Source organism: Aphis gossypii, chromosome 1, assembly GCF_020184175.1.
Source record: "Aphis gossypii isolate Hap1 chromosome 1, ASM2018417v2, whole genome shotgun sequence".
NCBI lineage: Eukaryota > Metazoa > Arthropoda > Insecta > Hemiptera > Aphididae > Aphis > Aphis gossypii.
In genome coordinates, this window is record NC_065530.1 from 56,184,456 (window position 1) to 56,198,598 (window position 14,143).

At 30.3% G+C, this 14,143-nt stretch overlaps 1 protein-coding gene across 2 annotated transcripts in view; it reads left to right on the forward strand.

Moving 5' to 3' along the window:
* Positions 1–10,869: 10,869 nt before the first annotated feature.
* LOC114127073 (protein tiptop-like) overlaps positions 10,870–14,143 on the forward strand; it is a 61,944-nt gene continuing 58,670 nt past the window's right edge. For both annotated transcript variants that reach the window (XM_050198608.1, XM_027991193.2), the window contains exon 1: positions 10,870–11,475. Coding sequence is in view for 1 of the 2 variants with exons in the window: in XM_027991193.2 (XP_027846994.2) it covers positions 11,436–11,475 (40 nt within the window). In the remaining variant the exon portion in view is untranslated. The remainder of the gene's footprint in view (positions 11,476–14,143) is intronic.

Sequence of the window (14,143 nt, forward strand, 5' to 3'; positions counted from 1 at the left end):
GAATTAAATATTGAATCTAAACATTTAGTATTTAATTTTTATCATATTTAAAAATTGTAAAATATTGATAGATTAATATTAATTAGCTACTCTAATTTTAAAATAACCATATATTATATACAGCTTGAATATCTACCAAATATATTATCATAGACTTATCCTTAGTACACAAGTTAAAATTATTTATTCAAAGTTTGATTCATATACCTAGATCAACATTTAAAAAAAGTTGTATACAATTTAATGAAAAAATGATGATTTTCATTCAAAAAAAAATAGTATTAAATGGTACAAAAATCTAAATTGAAAATAACGTATTCTTTAGCTGCTAGGTAGTAGGTACATTTTAAACTTCCAAAAAATCAGAATTTGAGTAAATTCATTATTAAAAAAACGGGAATGAACATTCTCTGTAACTTAGTAGACTCTTTCCTTTTTTCCCATTTTTGTATAAAAATGTAATAAACTAATAATATAATATACACGTGAGCGCTCCTTATTCCTATTCTATTCTCTTCTCTTCGTTGTATACGGTCACCCACCCCAAATATTATCGTGTACTGTGTACACTCCGATTTCGATATCGTATATACGTTACACATGTAATCTATATATATATATATATTTAGCTCGGTAGCAGCTACCCCGTTACCTCCGCACCATAATCCGTACATATTATACAGGTAAAGGTATACTTGCACCTACACATACGCGATAATTGTGTGAGGTGTATAATATAATACATGATATATTCGTGTATATTATATACTTTTCACGGTTCGTTTAAATACAGATACTCGGACGGGTGCCTGAGAGTCGAAATTGTACTTACGCGTATAATACCTTTACGGGTGTGTTGTCGTGGGTTGGTTAAAATCCTGCGTGTAACAAATACAGTGGCGGTCGCGCAGGTACAACAATGAGACACAATACTACAATAATAATTATATCTACCGTATACATTCATAGATGTGCATTTTCGAAAATTCTATAATAAAGTAAGTATAAACGCTCAGCCGAATTTGAACTAGATGCACGTTTTTTTATTTGTCAAATTCATTATTTACGCTACCTATCAGTAACATTATTTATTATTTACGCGGAAAATTATATGAATTATAGATTATATTTCGCGATTTATGTAAGTACCTATATATAATATAAATAATAAATATATTATATTACGTACTTGTGATGCGTGTCCGTTCCAACAAGTCACCCTAATACGTGTAATTTTTTTTATTTCCGTGGAAATATTAGCCAAGAAGAATAGCAAACAATTTTCGTTTAAACGTCAAGTTATAAAATGTGTATATTGTTTTTTAAAAAAAACATAACATTCAAAATATTATAGAATCTCAACTCTTGAGACTTAAGTTATAAGAGTACATTAAATTATAGAAAGAAAATACTTATCAGTAAATTTAAGTTAAAATATTAGTAGATATAAATCACGTGAATTTAAAGTTATAACACATAAGTAAAAACTATAAAGTTAGAAACTATTTAAGCCCCTAAAACCCTCATTGTGTTTATATGATACGTACGTGATAAATATTATATCACTTATCAATAATACGAGTATATTATTTAAAAAAATAAGTGGGCAATGTTTTAAAATTATGTAATAATTAAATATGATCATAACATGGTAAACTAGTGAATTTAGATTAAATTTGTTAAATTTGGTAATACTAATAACGTTGACGTTGTAATGAAATGTGTGTGTTAAATATAACTTTTTTGATTTAACAAATTATGATGTATTCAAAAACATAAAATATTTTTTTCATCAAATACCATTCCCTGTAAGTCGTTATCGCTTTTTAAATAATAATGAATACGATAATGTCTTATACTAAGCAAACCGAAATAATTCAAAAAAACACTTTTCAAGTATTATATTGATAATTATTTACCTTCATTACCTATCCTATATAGTATTAATCATTAATTACGTGAGCTTAACAAAAAAAATTTTAACACATATTACGTATTTATGTTTATAAACATAATAGCAAGACGAATATTAATCTTGATTTTCATGAATAAAGAACATAAGGATATTAATATAATATCTAATATATACATTATATTATAATAATTTATATATATATTTTTGTTATTATTATTGATCTAAAATCTAAATTACACCTTTGACAGCACAGCTCATTAGTTATATTATAATATATACAATATACATTTTCGAAACTTACATATAGTATCATTTTGTACTTGTATGTAAGTATGTTTTTTTACTTTATGTTTTATATTTTTGTTAAATTATAATTTTGTTTTTAAGTTTAAAATAAACCATTTCATTAAAAAATAAGGTTATATAATTTAGTTGAAAATTATTTAAGTCTATAGGTTTTGTTAGTAATTAGGTCCAAGGTTGACGTCAAGTTTGCGGGTATCCCGTATAAGATCTCGCCCTCAGTGAATTTATGTAATCTGTGTGATGTGCTTAATGGGAATATCAATTCCACAGATTAGGGAGAGCTCTATCTAGCTATCAGAAATTCGTGAGCGATTTTTGCGTGTCCTATACGTTGTCTGTTTAGTACAGTTTATTCCTTTCGTTTGAGAATTAAGTTTTTGCCATCCCTACATTGTTTCTCTTAAAATGTCATCAATTTCAGTACTTAAGTATACTTTGTTTATTTTAAAATATGTCTTGCCACTTTATTTAATGATTTCTTAGTTCTATTTTTTGAGCCATCATAAAACATTTGCTTGATATTAAAGAAGTTTCACCATCATTTGTGACAATTGAGGTTTATTCATTTATCAATATTTTATATATTATGTACACAGGTATCTATAATAACTAATTTATGTGCTTGATTACGCCTCACTGCATAATAATATAATTGTTATATTTTCAAAGCATGCTTATTATAAAGTATAGTAGATAGTTGAATATGTATCTATGCGTGGAATACAACAACCTAGAGTTTATTTTTTAAATTTTTTTTTTGTGGAATCCATAAAATCATCATAAAAACTTTAATATCGTTGTAATAGGTGTATAATACAGCGTACGGAACGAATAGTTAGCTATAATAGGATACAGGTTGAATTTTGATATGCATTTTAAAGGATATATCACCATTAAAATAATGTGTTTACGCGTCTATATTATAATATAGTATATTGCACATATACATGTATAATATCTAATGTACCGATATTTACATTTTTTCCACTGTACGTACATATTATGCCTATTAGATTAATATCTGATTTGAAATCACGTTCTTGGAAAACCAGGTGGTCATTTATACTGTTTGGGAAGATTTCAATTCGAAATTTTGATATGCGATGCACTTATAATATAATACCACGTAAGTGGTTTGAACCGCGACGCGATTAGCAGTAGATGTATATCATTATACAATATTATACATTATTACACTAAATCGAATCGTTTTAGGCTGGTTGGTTAGAAAACAGAGCTATGTGTGTACCTATCTATACCTACTGCCTATTCGGGTGTTAGAGTTATAATATAATACCTATGTCGTTCGATATAAGTAACTAATATAACACGTTGAACGATCATAACAATTTAACGTTATACAACAGCAATATAAAACCGTATTAAGAATATTTATAATATATTGAAGTTAAGCGTGTAGCTGTAATAATATTATATAATACACTGCACATGCCCAAAAAAAAGAAAACCACCTGTGTAAGTTCTGCAGGTCACCGTGTGTGTTAATTTCTACACGTTTTCTATATAAATACTCGCATAAATAGGTACTTACAATTATAATATATAACTGTTTTTGTAAGTAGGGCATATCATTTTTATGCAAACTTTAATTTAAAAATAAAAACTTAAACGACAATACAAATAATTTTTGATAATGGCTAATAAGATAATATCTATTCTTCATCTTCAATAATCTAATGTTATTATTATAAATAATTTTATATTTTGATATGGTTAAATTTCCGATGTATTAGAATACAACGGTAAAAAATAAGCCGTTTATATTTTATTGCAATTTATATTATAATTCATCTATGTGGTTGCTTGTCAAATCAGATGTCAGTAATGTGATTAAAATAAGATATTTAAATTAAACGTATGAGTGATATATTGACGTACTAGATGGGTTGTTCATGTGCAGATAATGTATAGGACTATAAATACCTTACTTCATACCAAAATCTTTTATATATACCTAAGCTATATTAATATAATCATATATTATAATTGTTATATAATTCTTTCCATTCAACTTTTAATAATATAATGTTTATGTACTATTGTGCTAGTATAGTACTTCTACTGTTTTACAGAGTGTAATAGAAAGATCTGACAAATATAATGAATTATGTTATGATTTCGTTCTTATTAATTTTTCTGAGAAAATTGTTTTACAATTTTATACATTTTAATATTTATAGCTATTATTTTTTTTTTTTTAATTGTTGTAAACAAAATTTATTGCATAGTGTTCCAAGGTGTACCGAGAAAAAATCGAGTAGTGGGAAATTAAAATCGATAGAGAAATTAAAATAACATATAACAACCAAACAACTTATTATAAAAACAAATTATATACATGTTAATTAAACATCTATAATAAAAATTTAATTTCAAAAATTATATATTATTATTTTAAAGTCAATATATCAAACCTAATAATGAAAGCACAACACACTAACCAATAATAATTTTAATTTACTAATAGAAAATAAAATGAAATTGCAATGATTTATTTATTTTTATATTTTAATGTATTGAATATTAATACATTATATGTTATTATAATTTACATAAATATTATACATTAATAATAATATTACATTGTGGATTTATTATTTATAGCTAAATAATAATTGTACCTAATTGTAAGACGAATATTAAGTGTAAGTAAAACAACATTTTGACGACAGACAATACATACTCTGGTTTACAAATTAAATATACTATAAATGTGTGCGATTATAGATTATTGCTAGGTATTTGGCACTGATACAAATTACTAAATAAAATTATCATTATCTGATAATATTTTAAAGAAATTCCAACTTTTCACAATTTAAATATTAAAAATTAAAATTTGATAAATATCCAAAACATGTTGGGGTTGAGAGTGTTTGAATCTCCTATGAAGTATACCTCTGAAATATGTAAAACGTGCAACGGCTACGAATCACGTGCTATATACAGTCAATATTCAACCAATATAATAATATTATATAAATTATACGTTTGTACTTTTTTTTTTAAATTTCCGTATTGTATACATTATTCATAGACTATAGTTTATTGTAGCATAGGTATATCAACATATTTTACAATTTTACACAATATGCACGTTTAAATATTATGTAAATAGGTACGTTTTCAAAGTTGACAATTATTGATCTATTGATAATTGAATTCATACAAAAAAGCGATGAAATACAATTTTATAATGAAAATTCAAAAAAAAAAAAAAATTTTTTAAAAAATAATGTATTATACTATAATATTATGTTAAACATTAAAAATTAATTTAATAAATGATTGTACCTATGTGTATTGTGTATTCATAAGACGAATTAAGCACATGTTATGGATCGCCCAGTACGCGTACGTCAACACGTTATTTATAAAATACTATAAAGGTACGCATATTATACTATCCTATACACTACATATACAATCATTGATGTGTTACTAAAAATATTCACGCAGTTACCTATGGGACAATAATTTAAATCTTATTTTCTTATCATAAGTAATAATAATAATAATAATATTATAATGTTTATTTTTCCATTTACAAATTAGATTTATATATAAATTATATATACAAGGTTAGATGGATCACTCCCAAAGTCAAACAAAAATTTTTTTCGTTTTGCTCGAAATAATTATTTTCTTGCAGTTTTTATCATGACAACTGAGTATCAAATATTGGATACAGAAACTGCATTAAACTGCAGGTGTTACATAATACTTTTGTGGATTATTAATTGAACCTAGTACATACTTTATTTAATAAACATCATTAACAACGTAAAAAAAGAAGTCACAAGTAGTCATTGATGACAATTTCTATTTTTGGAAGCTTGAATTCAGAAAAGGCACATCAAATTGAATATACCCATTATCGGTATAATAATAGATAGATAAAAGGTCTGGTTTTCAAAATAATTTTGTGTTTATCACCTGCTATCAATCGATATCATAATAATTATATAATATTTTGCTTTTGTCATTTTGATATTTTTATTGGGATATGAATATATGATGAACCTCACATAATCTTATTATAATAATTATCTTATCTATTTATACAAAATTTATCGAGAATAAGCAGCGGTTCACGCACCATGCCATGGTCACGATGGCAGGATGTGTCGCTTAGAGATGCATAGTATTAGCATATTTTCTCGTTAGACAGAGTATAAGGTATAGGCTAAAAAAAAAATTTGAAAAATGAATGCACGCCATTATAGGTATATTCATAGGTACTTATAGCTAATAAATGTGTACACTTTGAGTCTTGAGAACACAAATCGACGTTATTATAGGCTTTATTATATATAAAAAAATAGTACATAAACAATTAAGTATGCTTAGTACTATATAACAATATGTACATATTAACCCTATGCCACGCCAACAGATCGCAATGCAATGCACCGCAATCATATCGTTGATGTGTCACACGCGTCACGCGTGCCAAGTCCCTCAAGAATTATGTATGTTATGTGGTGCACCGATTTATTTACTATTTTAGTGGTTATTTTTATCACGTACATACGTCATATCATCGGTACATAAAATAACAATAATATTATATAGAACCTCTACCTGTAAATCGATGCGATAAGATACGCGTGAAAATACCTATCTATTTCAAACGTGAATAGACTTATTTTATACACTCAACGCGATGATAATATTATTATTATACCTACACGGATAATACGACATGATATTGTGTACAGTCGAGTTGCTCAACAGCAAGTACTATTGTTATATAATAATACAACAACGCAATTTGAACACATGGACCTAACAATAATATATAATAATAAACCCAAAATGGTATTCGAAAATAGTGTTACGACACACGAGGTTTTTGTACTGTGTGGGGTACGTATAGGAGTTTATTTGGATTGTTTTCGGTTACGTTTAGGTTGTGCGGGTCCGTCGTAATTTACCTGCGTTTTTCACGTTTTATACGATTTACAACTGTAGTTTTAAGGATTATGGGGTATATGGGTACGAAGAACAAAGTGAAAAGAGACTACGATATGAAGGTCGTTCGACGGGGCGTCACACTCGTCAAGCGTCGTGCTGCAGTCAATGCTTTCGAATTTATTGACATCAATGACCGTTTTATTTTTTAGATTCCTCGACAACCGTATGTCACATACGTACACATTACACATGCACACGTACACTCTCACACTTACAGTGCATCAATGTCTGTCCAATTTGAAACGCGGTAGTTTTTACTGTGAATTCGATTTCTGGGAAATCTGCACAAATAAGTCCTATTGATAATTATTTATTTAGTAGGTTCATTATAATATAAATATATTATACTCTTTGGGTATACACATTTTAGGTGAACATAATATTACCTATTATTACATGTACGTATTATTTATACATTTTTCCACACAAGACGTTATGAATTCAGTCAATTATTTTTTCACACATACGATGCACATTTATAAATATTTTATGCATATAGCTATTTATTCCTGATGTTTGTATACACATTATATATATAGGTACATTCTATGGTCAAACCGTAAACGTATTTAATAACTAGAAAAAACTCTACTTCTTAATTGAATAAATATACATTTATAGAACATGAGTATATAATATTATTTTTTCCTGCATGGAAACTGTCGATTATTTTTTTAAAAGCTAATAACAGTCCTACAGGACTATATTGTCATATACATTTGTTCCTATAAATTATCTTATTATAAGAATCACTATAATATATAATAAATATGAGAAATGAGAATTAATATGAGGATATGATAAGTATTTTGTGTGAGTATACTGTGTAAATGGCATACAGTATTTATCTCAGCAATATTTTATTACTAATGTATTATGTCTGGGTGTTGAACCTAACAGTAAAATAACTTCAATAATTTCTAACTGAAAATTTACCTATGTATATATATATATTATAATGATCTATTATAACAGTAAATAATATAAATGTCACATTTCTTCAAATTTAACTCTAAGTATTTTATACTTTAATCTTATTTTGTATTGTCAGTCAATGACTGTGTGCCAGAATGTTGTTTGGACGTCGGACCGAAATGGGCCGAACCGTTTTTGTTTAATTAAACAATTAATTATGAATAAACTTTCATAAGTGTTACGTAAATCAGAACTATTAATAATTGTCTTATTTTACACATGCGTATTCTTCGTCATCCACATATCCCATAGTCACCTTATTCTGACTTAAAGAAAAATATTATGAGCTAAATGAGCAGCTTAGCTAATTGAAGTTTTAAACAAACTTTATAGACATTTTATAAGCAGACATTATATTATACAGTGATATTACCTGTACATCAAGTAGATAATATAACATAGATTTACATGCATGTAAATATTGAAAATTTTTAAAGCCACTTTGACTGCTATATAAATAGATAGGTACTAATTAAATATTATAAATTATAATCATATTATTATGTCATTTATTATCAATTCAAAATATATCTTTTGGTTTTCATTATTTATAATGTGATATAATACAACGTTTTTGGGATAATTATAATATAGTTTCAATAAAAACATTATAAAAATTGTATTTTTAATGTCTGTATAGTACTATAGTGTATAATATTGTGCTTAAAATTATTAAAATGCTCAAAAATATTTAAAAATAAATCTTTTAATATACATAAAGTTAGGTTAATATACATAACCTATACGTTCTATATTTATTATTGTATATATCTACGACCTACCTACCTATAACACTATAGTATAGTGATTACTGATTTATATTAGATTAATTTATGTATATATAAATCTTAATACGTATAATGATGATATGAAATTAATAAATTGTAGTCATAATAATTAATTCGTTTAATCTTTCACAATTATTGTTATCATTGGATTATACAGCTTTTAAACATTATTCAAGTAAACTGCATTATACCTATATATATATATTAAAAATTTAACCTCGAAAAATTGGTCTATAAAATTAAGCATATGATGTAATACCTATGTATATTAAATAAGTTCGTATCTACATTTTTATAAATAAATATGTATTTTTTACGCATTGTTTCTAATATTATAATATATTAATGGACATATAATATATATATATTATATTATAGTAACTAGGTACATGCTTAGTATATTTATAAGGACATTTTTTTTAGAGTTTTATTTATATTTATGTACTATATATAATCTTTTTAGTATATATAATATATCTATATAAAATCTTATATAAAATTATTATTATATATTATTGTTTATGTAAACAGTTGTAAATATTTTTTTAGGAAGGCGTTTAATATTGTTATTGTGAAAGATACCTATACTATATAGGTATATAGGTACAGTTTTATAATAGTTTTTTAATAAAATATTTTATAAGAAGTTTGGTAAGATTTAACGATTCGCAATAAACTATTTGTAGAATACTATGATATGATGACCTTTACATTTTCGTGTACATATAAAAAAAAGACCATTTTAAAAATAAAATTACACGCCCTGCAAGACTAGTCACATAAAAATAATATCTCTGGCGTATATCTCGTGTGCGACGAGAATATTTGCGATTACAATCGATTTAAAAACAGATTTTTTTTTATCGACACACATTTTCGCAGTTGTTTTGTCAACGTTTGCAATGTATATATTTCAATTGGCCCCCAAACAATGTCGTCCGCGCGTTTATACGCACGCACGCACACGCGTTTATTATAATATATATAGATATATATAAACCGTATACGCATTATATACACTGCTGCAGCAGCTAACAGTCCGCGCGCGCGTTATTCTATTTATTGCCGCCGTCGGAAGCGCGCGCGCGCGCGCTCGTGAGAGAGACAGAGAACTGGACAAAATTTACGAGTTTGAGTTTTCTCGAAGCCCTTTAATTCACACACACACTCACACACATGCCGCACGGCGCGAGCTATAAATCGTTTTGGCGCATTTCTGTGTGTATATAATACATATATATATAAAGAAAACGGATTGATATATACTGCCGCTTCTGCTGCAGCTCATAGGCAGTGTTCGAACCCGTCGGCGTGTTTACGTTTGTGAACGTCTCGTACGTATAGACGGCCCATAGATAACTCGAGAAAACACTGTTTTTCCGCGCTGAATTACAAAAATTCAAAAGCCTAAATAATAACATTAGGACATTAATATCAAACTGCTGCAGTCTTATTCGCGACCAAAGGGGTGCCGCGATCATAACGGTTATAGACATCGTGGTCGAAACCGCTAAAAATTAAAAATCGTATAAATCGAATATTAACAATTTTAACTATATTTTTATCGTATAATTTATTGGCATGTCTCGAGCAGCGTGCAGCAGCAACGACGCGCGTACGAAAGATTTCCGCGCGGTACAGCAGCGTCGTTTGACGCTGACGCGGAGGAAAACCGGCGGCTGCCGTCCGAAAAAGTGATCCGGAGCGGTACTGGCTCCGGTCGGTGGCGGGCGGGGATGAGTTATGTGCCCGTACCCCGGAGTAGGCGTCACCGAATGCCGCCCAGACCACGCCCGAGCCGCCCGTGACGTCACCGTCGGGTCTGATCGGCAACTATCGGGGCCGCGCGCGCCGACCGGCGTTACCGCCGTCGTCGTCGGTCCGCGTTGTTGACACCCGTCAGTCAGTGATGGCCGTGTCCGCGTCCGTGGTCTTTGTGCTTTTCAAGGGTTCCGTCGCCACTAACGCCGCCGCCGCCGCCGACGCCGCCTCCGATACACACTGCGTCGCTGTTGTTGTCGGTTGACGATTTTTATTGTTTTGTCAGTCTACTCGTCTGTGTAATATATTATACACGTTTCGCGAACGCGATCGCAATTTTTATAATAACGTACCCGCAGCTATTACTGTTTTTTGTTGTAATTTATTGTTTATCATTATTCGTATCGTTTCGTATATAATATCATAATATTATTAAAGTGTTTATTTTTCGAGACTGTTAACGCGTCTGTCTATGTTATAATATTGTTACCGGTACGTCGTCACGAATTAATTATATTTTGTAAGTTTTTCGCGAAACGAGTCATGTCTGACGACGATCAGTGCTGTTCGTAATTATTACACGCGAATTTCCGTCGTCCACGCGTACTCCACGTTCCATCGTGTCTTGTCAGGAGGAAGTACCTCGCACGTTGCAGAAGCCAACGCTCCAGAGTAACCGCACCATCAAGATCATGACCAGAAGGAAGCAACACTGCCCCAAAAGAATGAAATGTGAGTACTTTCATAATTATTATTTTTTACGTGGGTGATTTATTTTTATATTAAAGTTGTCGTTGTCTCCTCGTGATTTTATGCAAAAGCTCGTAAATTATATAGGTAGTATAGGTAGTTAAACCTGAGCCAAAAACAGCTTAAATAGTATGTCACGTAATTGAGTATATTATTTTAAAGTTATTGTTTAAATATTAAAAAAAATGCCCTATGTAAAAAATAGCAAAGAACTTACCTTCGTAGGGAGTATAAAATATAACTTTTGTATTGAAATAAATAATCAATTTACGATAGGGTGCATATGATTTTTGTTATAAAATCACAATTTTTGTAACGTCCTTCTCAGAAAAAACTTAAGTCTTTCATATCACGTGTGTGATCGTAAAATGTATATATAGGTAAGATCCTTGCAGCCATTGTTCGCAATATTGTTCGTTTATTATACCCGCACATAATTTATGATTACGAGATAGGGGATTATTCGTCAAAGGCCGCCGCTCCGCTACAATATAAGGACACCCACTGTTTGTCTAAATGTAGGTGTATTTAGATAAAGCCGCGATTTTTTTTTCGTGTGATCCGTAGTATTTGAATAATGTTATGTAGCTGTTTCTCGTTGTTTATGATCTCTGGACGCTAAAACATCTAGGCGCTTTATTTTTCGGACGATAACGCGAATCGGTTCTTATTCCAATACCATACCACCCGGTGCACTATTTATATAGATATTCTCGCGGCTTCGTTGGGGTTTTAAGGGTGATACTATATGATGTATAGTGTAATATATATTACAGGAAAACTATATAATAGTATAAAAAGGCATCGTAAATTTCGGGCACAGGTTGCTGTACACACACTCATACAAATAAATATTGTACATATTAATATAGGTATAGATACACGCAATGACTTGCAGGGATCGTGGCGGCGGCGGCATCGTCATGTTATTAATGATGACCGCGACCACGTTTAACACTTTTTCCCCGTAAACACGCACGTTTTTCGGCGCCTTCTTTTGATCTCTTATTTTTGTCCCCTCCCCAGGGTGACAAATATAAAATGCGTTCTTCTTCGTGACTTCAACCGTACAATAATCGTTATACAACAACACACATTTGCCGATATATCCATATTTTATTACATATATATATTTCAGTGTTCGTACGTATAATACGGGTAGTATATTATGGTGTATGTATTATATATTTTCATGTATGCGATTTCGTTGTGGGACCTGTTGATGGGTGAGCCGGTGTTTTGCAGCCGGCAGCGTGTTTCGGCGGGTCGGCCGTCAGCTATACCGCGGGGGAAGACTGCCGTGCAGGCGGCAGCAACAGAGCGGCGTCGCGGATAGAGCAGGGGGCGCGCGAGGGGCGAAACGCCGCCACCGCTGCCGCTTTCGACGCTGCGTGTGCGGCTAGCCGGGGGTAAAGCGCATCTCTCTCCTTGTCACTGATAAATGAAACGGGCACGCCACCGTACATATATATATATACAGAATACGTATACAACACTCTCGTACATGTATATATATATTATATATATAATGCACGTATATAAACACGATGAAGCTTGATTATTGCTCCTTTCCGGGTGCCTAAATCAACAAGTGCGCGTGTAACTTGTATATATAATATATATAGATGTTTCGCTTATTTTTTGGTTCGATTCATATTTACATACGTGTACGCGGGAAAGAGGGTTTTTTTTTTTACACTTTTTGACGCTGGAGAATAAGATCGGGTGCGGCGAGAATGTAACACGAAATTTTGCTGAAGGCCAAAGTCGAAAAGGGAAATAGAAGAGTAAGTAGGTAATAGCACGTTCAAAAAAATGTACTCGAAAAAAGTTTGTGTGTGGGTGTGTACAGTGTTAGGCGGAGAAGTGGACATGAAACACGTGTACCATTTATCAGTCATTTGACGTTATTGTCATCCTCGATGTCACACTTCTCTTAGCTATATCTGAGCATACGTATGTGGCTATACAATAGGTGTAATATTGTATGCCAAAAAACTGAGCATCAAACATTGGCTCTGCGAATATGTTCGAAACCATGAAAGTTTATTTGAATGTTGTCGCGCTCACGTTCACGCATGACGCGATCTTCGCGTGTATACAATTCGTAAACATTACTAAAGCACACCCTGCATGTGGTTTTTCCTATCTATTAATCTATTTTATGAAATTTTAAGTACATAATATGATATTGAGTATGCTTGTATATATAAATGATGTAGGTCACCTCGTGGATGTTTTTCCGGAAATTATTGGTTTTTGAAATAATATAATTAATCGTTAGTGCGTATAAAATTAGAAAATCTGTTATGAAATGTCACAGTCCGATGTCGGCGGTCCGTGTGTGTTATAATCTGGTCATTTTTAATTTTTCGTCGTTTCGAGTGCGATTTTTTTTTTTTTTGTTCTATTATACATCCCAATAAAATATTAGTGTCCGTCGTTGTGACGACTTGCCACGGAAATTACATCATTTCACGTTACATTTATATTTAATCTCGAGCGTGTAGATAGGTTATTGGACGTATCCCAAAATTGTTTTAATCGTTCGAAATAAAGAAAACGTTACATACAGAAATGCATAAAAATATATGGTCTGCGCATAGACCAAAATTGTAGTTACTCTAATAGAACAATTTATAGGTTAGTT